This window comes from Denticeps clupeoides, chromosome 5 (assembly GCF_900700375.1).
Source record: "Denticeps clupeoides chromosome 5, fDenClu1.1, whole genome shotgun sequence".
Taxonomy (NCBI): Eukaryota; Metazoa; Chordata; class Actinopteri; order Clupeiformes; family Denticipitidae; genus Denticeps; species Denticeps clupeoides.
The window spans coordinates 25,893,993-25,909,908 of NC_041711.1; the positions used below are offsets into that span (position 1 = coordinate 25,893,993).

At 43.0% G+C, this 15,916-nt stretch overlaps 1 protein-coding gene across 3 annotated transcripts in view; it reads left to right on the forward strand.

The window, feature by feature from the left end:
- cadm4 (cell adhesion molecule 4) overlaps window positions 1-15,916 on the forward strand; it is an 88,974-nt gene that overhangs the window by 60,884 nt on the left and 12,174 nt on the right. For 2 of the 3 annotated variants that reach the window (XM_028981624.1, XM_028981626.1), the window contains exons 2-5: window positions 7,003-7,149; window positions 9,509-9,796; window positions 14,165-14,326; window positions 14,530-14,620. In XM_028981624.1, coding sequence (XP_028837457.1) covers window positions 7,003-7,149; window positions 9,509-9,796; window positions 14,165-14,326; window positions 14,530-14,620 — 688 coding nt within the window. Of the gene's footprint in view, window positions 1-53; window positions 1,469-7,002; window positions 7,150-9,508; window positions 9,797-14,164; window positions 14,327-14,529; window positions 14,621-15,916 lie in introns of those variants that run through there. The other variant, XM_028981625.1, reaches the window with a different exon arrangement.

The window sequence follows — 15,916 nt, forward strand, 5'->3', positions numbered from 1 at the left end:
CCCCCCCAAACTCCACAAAGATAAATATGTTGGGTATGCATCTGCAATCCCACACCCTCCCTTCCTTTCTCAGAGGGACACACACACAAACAAACAAACAAATACTCTTCCACCTCGCAGTATAAATGGATGGGGAGGCAGTTTGCTGACTGAAACCCTGACTGGAATTTACCGTGAAAGGCCAAGGAGAAGTCAAGGAAGAGGCTGCAGACATAAAAGCCAAGACCGGAGGGAAAAATCCCAAACGCAAGGTCACGGTATCATGGCCTGACTACAGAGAAGGGGGAAGAGCAAGGGAGCAGGAAGAGAAAGTGCCGAACGGATGGACAGATTAACGGCTAAAAGCAAAAGGCTGCACGACAACGACTAAAGGGGAGCGGTGGATGTGGAACGAATCGGATGCCGTTTCAGAGGCGCAGGGAGGAAACATCAAATTGTTTTTTTTTTTTTTAAGAGTTGCCGAGCGTTTCTATTCTTCTTTTAGCGACAGTGTAGTACGTCCAACTCGGCCCGGCATTATTCCGGGTGGCAGCTTAGTAGTCAGTGAGTTTGCCGTGGTGCTGCGGATATTGGGGCTGTCACGAACACTGCAGTCAGGTTTGTTTGTGTTCGTCAGCGATCCCCAGCCCGTGCCCGTATCGGGGTGGCTCGCCGACTCTGGCCGGGCTTCAGGGCAGGGGGCGCAGCGCTGAGCTGAGCTGGCCCGTTGTTCACTGAAGCACAGCCAGGCGTGATACGATCGTTGCGGCATCGCGGCGCAAAGCTCTTGTAAAGCTCTGTGCTGAGCGGGAGCGGGGTGGGGAGATGTGAGGCGGCGGCGGCGGCAGACGGTCGCGGTTGGTCTTCCTGTGAAAGCGGTGGGGCTGGCTGGGGCTGTTGTAACATTTGCTTGGCTGATTGCACCGTGGCTTAAGAGGGATCAGTGTGATAGCTCCGTTATGACACTGTAGGAAGACCGTGGGGCCTGGGACACGCGCCTCTATTAGCACTACTGCATACTACACTGCATAACAAACCATCCACACACACTTTGATGAGTACAAATGTAATTAATTGTACGTTTGGTGCCCCTGTAATTGTACATTAGATGTTAAAACACTGGCTAAGCTTAACTGAGTATTGTCATAAAGCTTTAGTTAAAGTTACAATATCTTTTGTAGGATTTGTTTTGGAACCCTTGTTTTGGAACCCCTTTTACCCATTTACTGTGGACTCTTAACAGTAACACTGTGTTTGGCCACTTTAGTTCTTAGCGTTGCTTAACACAGTGAGTGTTTAGTTTAGGCGCTCTGGTGAAGCCGAGTGCAGTGTGGTCTGCCGTCGTCAGGGCGCGGGGCACAGAGGAGCCATTGATCTGCCACCGGGGCTCAATACACAATGAGGCCGGTCCGGCGATCTCTCCCCCTCCCCTCCGCCTCCTCCGCCCTCGCCGTGGGCCTACGGGTGCTGCTGCTGCTCTCCCTGTGCTGTAAGTTGCCTCCCCGGCCGACCGGCGAAGCTGTAAATCTGCCGCCCTTCTCTCTCTTCTTCACTCTTGCTGTCTTTGCATCCTCCATGACTTTTTGATGCCTCTCTGCGTACGCTGTGTACACATATACGAATCCTCTCATCTCATTTTCTTTTTCTCTGGCAAGGGAAACACATGGCACTCTTTTTTTGCGCCTGTCCTGTCATTTCTCTGAATATTTTCCTTTTTTTCCCTCTCTCTCTTGCTGTGAGACTTCATGGGGTTATTCATTTTTTTTTTGCTGAGAGAGGCAAAAGAAAGATCAATGCAGAGGAACAAGAGTGTTGTAGCTTTGTAAAGGTTTAAAGCTATTATGTATTTTTATGTTATTCTCTTTAGCCTCCCCATATATATATATGGGGAGGCTAAAGAGAATAACATAAAAATACACACACACACACACACACACACACACATACACACACACACACACACACACACACACACACACACACACATATATTGTTAGCTTCTACCGTCCATGTATTTATATGTTCTTCTTGTGTATATTTGTGTGTCCTTTTATGCCTGTACAACACTTTGGTGCAGTGGAACTGCTGTTAAAGTGCTCTAGAAATAAAGTTGACTTGACTTGACTTGACTAGACGAAGGGGGGGGTAAAGGCACTGGATTAATGGTGGGAAGATGGGGACAAAATCTGCAGTGACGGGACAAATGGAGAGGTGACCTGTGAGGTGGAGATGGTAAAGGCAGAACTAGAGGACAATATAAGCTCTAACAGAGCAGGTCATGAAAAAGAGAGAAATGGAAGCTTCCAAAAAGGGAGGGAATTGAGAATCTAGCATTAAAATGAGCCAGGCGCTGAGCCAAGAGAGAGGGATTATTCAAGAGGAGCAAAAGAAGAAGGAGAGGGAGCCAGGTTGCCTGGTATAGGATGGGTGGAAAAGGAAGATAGGCTGGCCTTCTCAATTGGGTAGTGGAGCGTATTCATTAGACGTGATAACTGGGTCTTTATCACAATAATTAGACACAACGTTGTGTGCGTGTTTTGGATACGTCCGTCATTAAAATGCAGCACATCCTTTTTTATTTCACTGATAAATCTCTCTAACTGGCTTAGCCTCAGTAACGTTATAATTTTCCCTTACAAATCATATCGTGACCAAGCATAAATTAAACAGTTTCATCCACAAAAAGGCCATTCAGTGCAGTGGAAACAGGATAATGTTATTATGTAATTCTCAGCTGGAGCACTTTGGTTCTAAATGTGCAATGACTTGCGGGTGTCTGAAACCAGGTTAGGCCTTGCTGATTTCTTTGCTGGGCGTACTGTGTTGTAATTGCTCAGTAAATCTTCGTAGCGACCCCACGGTAAGACACTGCAGTGTCGGGCTAATGTCCTCCTGGGAATGGCCTGCCCTTTAAACACAGTAGCAGTGCCAGGATTGGACGTACATCCACGGAGAAATGGCTGCAGAGGAGAGGGTGAGAAGAGAATACATTTAGGTTTAACACATGGGAGATGTGAGGAATCCTGATGGGTAAGAATGTCAGAGAGAATAAGTGAGAAGGTGTGAAGACAGTGCGAGCAAAGCGATATGACTAGAAGATAGAATGTGACGGCTATTGATGTGATTGAAATACGCAGCGATGGAACGTAGGGACACTGGGAACGTGAAGGTGAGGAAAGACTGTAGAAAATGTGAGATTCAGCAGTGGATTGTGTCTATAAAAATATAAACATCATCAATATATGATAAAAAAAGACAGAGAAGTGATGCACGCCACTATGGGACGCGTCTAGGACTGGGTTGGAGATGAGTGTAGAGACAAAGGAGAGGATAAATGTAATTAGAGGAGAGGAAAAAAGGGCCAAATGTTCTTTTTTCTTCTCATTGGACTTGTTTTTTCTGTGTCCCTTCCGCCTGCTCCCTGTAGCTCAGCTTCTCTCTCTTTGGACAAAAACAGGATGATTATACTGCAAGCTTGAGCTGCAGAACAAATCACATTTACTGAGAGAGAGACTGAAATAAACGGGCCTTTCGTCTGAGCGGTACCCACACTGAGAGAGAGGGAGAGATAGAGGGAGAGAGAAGGAAAGCATGGCAGAGAGATATATGAAGGTAAAGTCATGTGGGAAAACATAGTGGTACACTAGCCATAGTTTGGGAAAAAATGGAACAGTGAGAGATCCAGGATACACCAAAATAAGAACGGCAAAGAAAGCAAGTGAGGAGGAACCTGAGCGACAGGAAAGGGAATGAATGATGAGAGGAGAGTTGGAGGGAGGAAGTGTAGCAAAAAAAAGGGGATTAGAGAAGAGAGATGGGGGATCCACTGTGTAGGTGTGAAAGAGGGAGAGAATGAGATTAGAGGAAGAAAAAAGCAATGGGTAAGAGAATTATGAGTTTTAAGAAGAACTGAAGGGAAGAGAGAGAAAATAGAACGAGCGAATGGATGGAAGGAGTCTGGTATACAGGAAACGGGGGCAACAGACAGAAAAAAAGACAAGAGGGAGCATGAGCAACAACGCGGTAATGAGGAAGTGAGGTTTGTAAAGGATTATGTATTATTTATAGCCTGAACATCTTTCCTTTGGATTTGATTGACACTCTGTGAGATTCCTTGGAGAAATTTTAGACCAGAGGAAGGAGCAAGAAGAAAAATCTCAATCTGCAATTCACAAAAGTCCCTGACTAATAAGCCTTCTCTCTCTCTCTCTCTCTCTCTCTCTCACACACACACACACACACGCAAAAGACAAATAACCACACATACTGGAATGTATATTTGCAGAATGTGTGGATGAGATTAAGTGATGGAAGAGAGACTGAATGGGATTGAGTGAGGCAGAGCTAATCAGTGAATTAGGTAAATGGGATAAAGGTGGAGAGAGAGAGTGAGAGAGAGAGAGAGAGAGAGCAGCTCCAGGTTGGGATGTGCTTGTTCACATTCTCACAGCAAGATTGGGTTGTGTTTTGTTGGCCGATAACTGAGAACTGCGGCCGTGGGGCAATAACTCAGTCCTCTAATCCTGAGCGGCGAGCCGTTGCCTTGTGTTTACTGTGGCTCGGGGCTCTGTGTTGTGCACCTGGCCATTGCCCAAGTAGTTTAATTCACACCATCTCCATTTCCTATAACTCAGTTCAGCTTCCCCAGGGCCATTAGACTGCCGTGATGTGGCCCTCATTGTATATTTATTTATTTGCTTGTTTGTTTATGCATTTGGGAGTGATGGGGACATCTATCTGATGGAAGATGTCTGTAAATAATAGTCCCCTTTCCACATTCCCTTGCCTTTCGTATGTCTGAGTGGTTTTCCTGCAATTATATACTGCCCCCATATGGACATATGTTGAAGTGAGAAGACCGGGCAATTCAGAAGTCCCAAAAAATTGTGAGTGTGGTGAAGGACGCTGTTTCAGGGTATTTCAGTTTTCTAATGGTGCTACTACTAAACCAGATCAGACACACAAATTCCAGAAATTGTGTGAAATGTTCACTCGCAACGCTACAAAATGCAGATTTTCCAAAACTGTATCCATGTAATAACATGATCTTCACTGGATCTCAGTTAAAATCAATATAATCAATAAAATCAGGCCCATGGCCAGTACTGATCTAAGTCAGCAATTGGCTGTTGGTTCTGTTGTTGAAATAATTGAAAAAAGTGCTGAGCATGGCCATGTTGTTTATGACACAGAAACATTGGCGGCTCTGATGCCTTTTTTTTTTTAGCTTCCGGTTGTTCTGAGTGCAAACCTCTCCAACATGACAGTACAAGATGGTATAAGTGGTATAAGAACTTGGCAGGTGGTTCTGCGGGTCGGATGTGCATCGCTCTGCCCGTTCCTTTGTTTGCCATGATTCTCACCCGCCTCTTCATCGTGTTAATTTGCATGAAGAGGCGGCAGCTGGCAAATGGATAGGCGCCTTCAATGGACGTTCAATTAGTACGATTTTGTTTTTACCTCTCAATCCATTTAGCTACTTTGTCTGGCACATCTGTGTCACTTTCCATTCAAATCTGAACAGCTCCTCTATTTTTATAAGTCTTTTGAATCAATGGGCTTTCTGGCTTTTGTCTTGAGAGATAGTGCTGTTATTACAATTAAAGTCATTAGAATAATAGCTACCAAGGCAGTGGTTGCCAGTGAAGTGACTAATAACCGTCATTAGGAAAATAATTCGGATAGCGATAGTGTTGCTGATCTCTGTGATATGAATCATAATATTGACAATAATGGAAGTAGACCAGAAGTAATAAGATCTACCATAACAATGGGGATTGTGATAGAATCCAAGGATGTTCTCTTTGCCTTTGACATGTCTGTTTCGGTTTCATTTTCCCTTCCTCATCCATTTTCGGGGGCTGTCTGTTTTATTAACCCAGCACCACCTCTTCATAGCCGTTCTCCCGCCGCTGTTCAGCTCATGCACAGAGGTGGGGTACATTAAAACAGATTAAACCAGACCAAATTAATCTTTAATGAAAAGGGATGAGGATTCTGATGGGGGTTGAAGTAACCATGGGCTTCGTTTCCTTAACTCTTCATTTTATTTTCTTAACACCTCCTTCCTCCAGCTCCTCCTTGCTCTCTTCTGCTCTTCTTCTATAAGATTTAGTGAGAGTCTTTGTATGTTCCTTGGTACAAAGCGCTTAGCTCAGCAATTCTCCAGAACTCTCACTCACTCTCTGCTCACACCTTCAAAACCTTTTCCTTCTTGTAGCCGAATATGGAGCACCAAATATGGAGCTCTGTGTATGCTCCTCTGCCGACCTGCTCCTCAGAACTCACCGGCTGGCTTGTACTTCCTTTCACTTGAACAAACAATCAGCTGCAAATTTAGCAGCTCCTCGAGGAGCTGAAGCATCTGTTAGGGCTGGGTGACGTCACCACAGATAGTCAATTGGGATGAGTCACGGCATTTTGCGGAGAGCCTGGCATGTTGCTTTGCGACTTAATTAGGCTCTTGCACAGATAGCACTGTAATTTTTTAAATAATAGTAATAAAAAACAGGCACAGACGTGTCTATGGCAGCACTATGGCGGGATGCACTGGCACGGATAATGATCACACGCCTGCTTGCCAGCGTCTCCCCATGTCACATCATTAGGCTCTCACATCAACACACATCACAAGGGCAGGTTCAAAGGAGTGTAAGTGCAGAGTGGCAGGGTACTGGATACCTTGGCTTGGAATATGATTACATATAATAAACCTGCCCTCTGCCATCTGCAGTGGAATGGCTTCTGTGCATCTGGCAGTTCGTCCACGCGCAGAGCTAAGCGTGTAGACTGCGATGGAGCAATGCAAAGGGGTGTTTGTCGTAACAAAACAGACTTCCGGAAACCTCTATTGTTTATTGGATTAGTGTAAGATATATGGCTTTATTCCTTATGACGTTAATAATTTGGGCAGCGGTCGAACGGCTAACGCAATTAGCGGGACACTCTCTCATTATTTTTGCTTCTGGACGTCCACATCAATCTTTGCTAGCACGCCGATGACTCATCAATCTCTCTCTGCAGCACGGAGCCAGGCGGTGCAGGCTGAAAATGTGACGGTGCTGGAGGGTGGCATGGCGCAGATCTCCTGCCGTCTGCAGAACTACGACGGCTCCATTGTGGTCATCCAGAACCCGCGCAGGCAAACGCTCTTCTTCAATGGAACCAGAGGTGAGGCTCACTTCAGCCCACCTCCACTCACCGACCCTGTTTTGGGCCCTGCCCCAATTGCCTTAATTCAGCCCAGTGGCCAGGGCAGGACAGAAGACTAGAACCCAAAGCCAGTGAAAGTGATGAAGTCCACCCTACAAAGGGAGGCTGCAGCCACTGATATGATTTCAGCTCTGACACAGATGACTAAATGACTCCCTACTCTGGGGGCAGGCAGCAGGGAGGTTTTAGTCTCAGATCACAGGTTTAAATCCCAGCTGTGACTTGCTCATAGGACAGGCACCTCAACAAACATGACAGGGGTCTAAAGGAAGCTGAGGAAACTGGCATATCGCCTGGTGGGCCATGTTCCCTCAATGGACGTTTGTGAGGCATGAGACAGCCCTGGTCCTCTTGGACAGAAGCAAAAGCTTGTGCAATGATGGGGACATAACAGAACATTGGATAATTGGATATATTATTGGACAGTTGAAATATTAAATAATGAATTCATTGACAATAATTCCCTTGTATGCAGTAGCCAGATCAACAACTCTGCAGGGCATTTTTAATATTCAGACAGGAATAGCCTTTTAGCTTGGCCAGTCGTATAACTGGCTTCAGCCTCAAAACACTCTGCATGGCCCTAAAGTGAAGTTTTTAGCTTGCCAGCTAATAGACACTGATAAAAGCTTTTTAGTGGATCGCTGAACTGAAATTTCCCAGAAGGCCAATAAAAAAAAAAAAAAAACAGACCTATCCAGAAAGACATTTGGCTTCCACTGGCCATGTTAAGGATTCCTGTACCTAGGCTCCAATGCAAATGAGGCTTGACAAAAGGTGAACCAGGACTTGGACAATGGCCTGACATTTAGTTGCCATTTAGTGGGAGAGAAATGATTTATCTTCTCTGGTCAGGAATCTCATAATCCCATGGTTGTGCATCACAGAAGACTTGCATGCGGGTGTCACAGACAGGCACCCGTGTTTTACTTTAAAATGCCCTTGCCCTTGAGCAAGCACACACAGCCACTGAGTGCATGCATATATTAAATTGCATTGCCCTATGCAAATGTGCATACAGAAATACAGATAAGATGAATGCTCAGTCATCCTGACAGACATGGACCCAAAAACACGCACACTCAAAATGTGTTCCATTTGCAGATGCACATGTAGTATGCACTGAACACATAGAATTTTTACATTTACAGCATTTATCGGATGCCCTTATCCAGAGTGACTTATAATCAGTAGTTATAGGGACAGTCCCCCTGGAACCACTCAGGCTTAAGTGTCTTGTTCAGGGACACAATGGTAGTAAATGGGGTGGTAAGTTGAACTTTGTGGTCTTCTGGTTCATAGGGAAGTGTCTAACCCACTAGGCTACTACCACCCTTCTATTTTAACACAGTACTGACATGCAATGCTGCAACTTTGCATGCACATTCAAAAAGGTTTAATAGACACTGATATATCTGTTGTATTCACATCCTCTAGCGTGCAGTAGTGTGGATTAGTGCATCTGGGCATCTGATAAATGCTGTAAATGCTGTAAAGTCAAATTCATGTTTCACACAATGCCCTCAACTCAGTGTGAAACTCCCCATTGACTAGCCAATACACAGAGTGCGCTCTGCAGCATGTTTCATATAATGAAGCATAGTGTGAGATGGGTGGCATTGCACCATTGTGGAGGATCCATTTGTCCAGAATGATGCTGCATACAATGCAGGCAGGAAAACGTCGAGTAAAAACAGTAGCTGGGCCCACAATCGATACAAAGTGAGTTTTAGCATTTTTATCAGACAGGGGCCATTGAGCTTCTGTCACTGTCTGTCGGTTATTATCATTATTTGTTATTATTATTATTTTCTCCTGATTGATTTTCCTCTTTCTTGGGCAACAAAAGAAGAAATCGTTTTTCTGCATGTCCTTCCTCTCTTCTCCACTCTTTTCTCTCCGCCTCTTATTTGTTCCCTCTCAAGTTTTGTGGATGCAGTGGCCTCTCCAATTTTTGTGGATGCTTGTGGTGTTAACCTTCCCTCTCCTTCTCTCTGGTTCATCTTTTACCTCTACTCCCCCCTCTTTCTCCTGGCCTCCTCATTCATCCTTTATTCAACATGTCCATCTTCACCGCCTTCCTTTTAACTACTTTTTGTCTGTCTCCTGTTTCGGTGTTAATTGATACACACCTCCCCTCAACATTTCAACTGCTTCCCTGCTCCTCTCTTTTACTCTTACAATACTTTTACTCTTCTCTGTGTATCTCCCATTCTACTTTTACCCATCTTGCACCGCTCATTACAAATAATTTCTCCTCTTAATCCATCCCCTTTTCCTGAACCTCTCCCCCTCTTCACTCCCCCCTCACTCTCAGCTCTAAGGGACGACCGTTTCCAGATGGTACTCTTCACTCCACGCCTGGTACGCATCACCCTCACCAATGTGAGTGTGTCGGATGAGGGCGGCTACTTCTGCCAGCTCTACACCGATGACACGCACCACCAGGTGGCCACGCTGTCGGTCATCGTGCCCCCAGAGACCCCCAGCATCGAGCTCAAAAAAGAGGCCGTGGAGGGCAGTGAAGTGGAGCTCACCTGTCTGTCCCCCCGCAGCAAGCCCCCTGCCACACTGCGCTGGGTGAGGAATGGCCGAGAGATCCCAGGTACCCTCCACCCTCCACCCTCCACTTCTCTCTTCAAGTGACTCTAAAAATGTAGATAATGAGTCAAAATGACAAAATTTTTATTCCTGAATACGGAGATATATTTGTGTCAAAATAAAAAAAAAAATGTACATCCTAAATGTGATTTGCACATCCAAAACCTGTCTAATATGCAAGGCTTTTGTAACAATTCATCTACTAAAATATTTACATCAACAGGGTTATGCATACACGTGCCACAGTGTAGGATTACGGGTTTAAATTTTTTACGAGTACAGTTTTGACAGTTCGTATTCCCTGCTGCAACAGATTCGTAAGCGTAGTACACCACGCTTACTAGTACCACACTCTGTATTTACGTCATTAACACATAACACCGGAAGTAGTTTGTTTTCATGTTTTCAAATAAAAACTTGTGATTCAGTCTTCCAAATTTGTGATGTAGTCATATACAGACAAGGCGCTCCCCTTGTTGTCATCTGGATGGACCTGAGTGCTGGAGCACATGGGTTGGACAAGTTCATAGATTTCAGCATTTACATTTACATTTACAGCATTTAGGAGACGCCCTTATCCAGAGTAATTACAGGGACAGTCCCCCTGGAGCAACTTAGGGTTAAGTGTCTTGCTCAGGGACACAATGGTCGTAACTGGGATTTGAACCTGGGTCTTCTGGTTCATAGGCGAGTGTGTTACCCACTAGGCCTGGAATTTGATTTTCTTGTATTACCTGTATTACCTTCTAACATAAATTCAGTTTTTTTGTCATTGTAAATGTACAAAAATACAGTTAAGTATACAATATAGGCAGACGTTATATGTAGTAGTTACAATTATTCTTTAATCTTAAATTAACAGAAAACTTTTTAATCAGAGTATAGTATATTCATATGGTCAGTTAAGTAGCGGGGTGGGGGGTTACAATGAAACCTGGACAAAATTGACTAGTCTGCTGCTGCATCATTTTTCAGCGATATTCACGATGTCAGACTTCCTAACTAATTTCTCATTTTATAACATCCTACTCCAGCATGTTTTTTTCTATCGAGATCTCATAGTTTTTAAAGTGTTCCTTTAATTTGTAGTGTGGGGTTAGGTGAAGAATTTGCATCCATATTTCGATGAAAGTGAAGTGATGCACTGCAGTCATGAAAGGCACTCGGGGAGCAGTGTGTGGGGATGGTACCCCTACCTCAGTGGCACCCTGGCTTTTTGGGATTCAAACGTACAACCTTCCAATGAAGGGATTGGCTGAAGGGATCATGACAGTTCTGGTCCTAGATCTTTTGATGTAAATATTCTGCAAGGACCACATCGCCTGAGTCTTTAGGATCCCTGAGGAGGGGGTCAGTGACAATGGATGAGATTGGACCACTGCCTGTTTTGAGATAGGGGTGAATGCGAAAGACTGATGTTATATTGCTACATTAATTAAGTTCTGCTGACTGGGAAACAATCTTTTAAATGCTGCTATGCTACCACAAACTCATTTGAGAGCATATTTACATCTATGGCATTTAAGCATCAACGTGTCCACATTCTTCATTACAATGTTGTGATGTTCATGTAAGAAGGAATCATAAAATATAGCATCATGAATAAAAATAACATTTTATTCAGAAACTCTCATGTTGTATAGATTAATACAGTTGACACCAAAAATCCACGGAGGTGGGTGCTGAAGAAAATGAAACCTGGTCTAAAGCCATTCAAGGATAAAGTTCTCCAAATTAACCTGAAAAGGGAAGCACACAAATGGAACTTAAATAGAGCTTTTTAATATTTTTAATATAACTATCAAAGGATAATTACTTGGCTAGCCATTGCCTTGTATCAGTGTTTGCAAACATTGTGGACAACCAACCAAAGTTTTACATTCTTATATAAACTATTGAGCTCAAAATATAGCAAAGACTCGGAAAAGATTTCGGAAAACCAAAAACAGACACTAAGACATATTATAAAATCCTTTCATAGCAAATACTGTTGTGCGACTTTATACAAGCAATGGCCTGTGTGCAGTCACATCATACAGCGATAAAAATTTGTGTCAGCCCAGATGGCAAGTATATCAGACTCGCTAGGAAGCATGTGATTGAAGCTAAATAGCTACCATAATTCACGCAGGTGAGGGTTCTGAATTTGTAGTTTTACTTTAAGCACATTTCCCTGTCTTGCCCCACCCTTCAACTTTCGGGAGCTCTCCATTAGATGTATGCTTTATTTAACTTGACCAGTCCTGCAATTTCTGTGTCAAAACCCATTGGTTGCCGTTGACGTAACTTCACATGACCTATGATTTGTAAATCCAGAACTGGAATCATAAATGCGTAAACAGTAAAACGTAATTGTAATATGGAAACTGTGAAGTCTTAAGTAAAATTTGTATTCCCCAAACAAAGATCGCACTCGTGAAAAAACCCAAGCACATTTGCGAATATGAATGTGGCTTTACATTTCATAAAATGACGATGCCGTCGTCCCTTGGGTTGTGGCAGGCAGATATGTCCTACACAGCTGGGCAGCTGTTGGTTCTTCTCCTAAGAGATCCCACATATTTTGGTTTCCAACAGAAAAATTGGAATCAATTTAGAACTCACACTCACGTACACTCATACACATTTGCATCCAATAAATGAACTTGATGTCCATGGCATCTGTCTTGAGTGTCATCTGTCCTTTATTGGGACAATTTGTCTCTGGGTCTCTTCTGCAGCTAATCAGCTTCTGCTCTAGTTCATTTATCAGTGTCATTCTCTCCATCTGCGCATTCATCTCATCTGCTTGTCCCTCTGCACCCTTCCCCCTCTCTGGGTTTCTCTGTGTGTCTCATAAACAAATGCTCTGTTTCTCACACACACCGTCTGTGTTTCTCACACAAGAATTTACTCAGCCTAATTCTACTCAACCTACCTTAATGGAGTGGGGAACTGAGAATGCTGATTTTTTAAATGCATTTGTAATGTGCTGAGAAATATAATACAACACTCAGAATTCATGGTCCAGTTCAAACTTAAATTTCGGAGACAGACTTTGGTTTTGTACCTTTTTCCTTGGTTTCTATTCCACAAATCAAAATATGGCAAATATTCTATTCAGAAGTAAAAGAAACTTATTGCACAAATGTAACAGATTTTTTTCCAAGTGTCTGTGCCTCCCCCCAACAAGATGCCGCTTTGGGCAGCTGCCCATATTGCCCGTATCTAAATCCAACTCTTGTACAAATGGGAGGCAGCAGACTTCTCAAACACAATCTGCTGTAGAAATTTCTGGACCTCAATCGCCATTTCAGGCAATGGAAATGCCCTGTATATATAGCTGGCAGAAAATCCCTGAATGAAATAGATGTATTGTTTTCCTTAGCTTGCAAACTAAACCAAACAATACTGTTAATTGTGGAATGAAAAATGAGATTTCTTGCATTGGTAACGTAATGGGAGCAGGCTGCACCTGTAGCAGTGGCATGATGTGCATATTCTGTCTTTTGGACTCATAGCATGAGATCCTGGAAATTGAGGATAAATTGTGATTTGGGTCTTGGTTTGCATATTGTTACAGCCTTAATAGACATAATTTCAGCTCTTCAAACTAAAGTTGGCTGTCTCTACCAGTTTTTATTATATGTAAAATTAGAGCAATTGCCTGTAATAGTTGAAAATGGCCGTACTATTCTTTAACCTCTACCAAAACAAACTGCTGTTTAATATTTTTAAAAAGGGCAAATAAAAATCTTTATCTTGCAAACTAGACACATGAGCCAAGCTCTGTTGTTTCTGCTATTCTCAGACTCTTAGCAGGCGAAGTCTATCACATTCTCCCCACAGCTCTGTTTCGATCTGTATATCATGCCTCTTCATTGCTTATCACTGTCCTTCCCAACATTTTTCTCCTCTCTGTCTCTTTTCCCCTTTTCCTCCTGTTTCCCCTTTTTTATCACTCACCCCTTTCCTCCATGAACATCCACATGAGGAGGTTGCAGAGTCTAAGCTGAAGGTTTGTTGTGTTTTTTTTTTTTTTGCATGGCTGTCCAAGATGTGAATTAAATGTGGTGTGATATTAAAGGTTAGAAAGAGGTTATGAATGATAGGGTCTGCTTTAATTAAGATGCCATCATGCTCCCCTCCACAGCCTTTTACCTCCTTGCCTTTTCTCCACCCAACTATCCCAAATAATTGGGATTTGTTGAGTTACCATGAAATGTTGTCATGCAAATTAAATAATAAAAAACACTTCCTCTTTTTCCCTTTTTAGTTCTCACTTTTCCTCTACTTCTGTTCATCTTTTAACATTTTAAACTGTAATGATACAATTTACATTGATATTATTTACATATTATTTATTATTTCTCTCTCCCTCTCTGTCTAACAGGTGTGATATCCCACCAGGATAATGGAAAAGCAGTGAGTGTTTCCAACACCATCAAGATCCTTGTGGAGAGACGAGATAACGGCGCTGCCATAAACTGTGAAGCCTCCCATCCTGCTCTGGGGGGCCAGAAGAGGGTTCGGCACTACCGACTAGACGTGCACTGTGAGTGAGAAGAGATGGGGGTTTCTATGACAACCACTGTCACAGCTGAGCCACTATTGTTATTCTTCCATGGTGAAATTTGTTGGACGTCTCATTCTGCATGGAGTGTAGGCGGTTCGCTGTGAATTATGTTTCTATGTATGTATGTTTGCAGATGCTGCAGCATTTTTTATAGTGTGCATGTTTCTCTTTTCACTCTACAGTTGCACCCACAGTCAGGATCATTCCACCCCAGGGCATCCTAAGAGAAGGAGACTCCTTAAGCCTTACCTGCTCCGTCATTGGAAACCCAATGTGAGTGAAAGAGACAAACAGTTGTAATAAAATTGTGAAGACCAAACTTTTTGTAGAAAAGAGTGAAGTGAAAGTGAAGTGATTGTCATTGTGAAACGCTGAAGCACGGTGACACAACGACATGTGTCCTCTGCTTTTAACCATCACCCTTGGTGAGCAGTGGGCAGTGTGGGGACGGTTATTTGCTCAGTGGCACCTCAGTGGCACCTTGGCGATTTGAACCGGCAACCTTCTGATTATGGGTCTGTTTCCTTACCCACTAGGTCAAGCACTCCCCCAGATATGACAGTATGAGATTTTGCAGGCCCTCACTAAATATATAAGCATGTTGGTCTGTTCATTTATTTATGCTGTCTGAGAATCAGCGTGTTTTCCTTATTTTTTGTTCTTTACAAATGAGTGTGTTTCATTCTATTTTATTTAATTACTTTCCATTCTATTCTTAAAAAACATTTTTGCATAATCAACTATTGTGCAGCTCCTCATCCACAGCACACAGTCCTCATTTGAGTCTCGATTTGTCTTATTGTGTTTGAGAGAGTAGTATAGTTACACACTTAATTCTGAGTGACAGCAAGTTACTGAAAGTCTTAATGAAAAATTTTCTGTGAATCCTTAAACACATGGGAAATGATAAATATCGGCAGGTTTTAATACAACAGAAGCTCAGACATCGACATAGAGGATTTCTGCTGGTGGTGCACATCACTAATTGTTTTTTCACTGAAAATTGGGAGTTTTTTTGTGCAAGAGACCTTACATAATTTGGGTGAAGAAAAAAAAAATACTATGCAGAAATCACAATATGAGCGACACCAAATTTGAAATAACACTGTTTTTGTCTATAGCAGGCAACTTTGTTGCTGGTTTATTTTCTACTGTTGAGCTTTTTGTAGATGAATTGCTGTTCTTTTGCTGTTTTTACTCTTGATGGGATTGAGGGTTAGTTAACATTTACATTCATCCAGCTCTCTCTCTGGTGCCATCTGAAGGGACTTTGAGCTTAAAGCCACTAAATCTCTCTGGAGTCATAAAACACACAGCCTGCTGGAGGGGTAGAGGAAAGGAAAGGCACAGTAATGAAGTAGATACGGCAAGAGATGGACACCGAGGGACTGAAACTTAGTGAGTGAGGAATTGTGAAGATGGACAAGCGTGTGTTGGAATGTGTGTAAGAAAGAGAGAATGGCCAAGAAGGAGGATGAAAGATAGCCAGAAAAAGACTAATCATGACTTATAAAGTACAGGACATTCTTAATTTAATAATAATAATATGACTTTATACCTCATGCATGC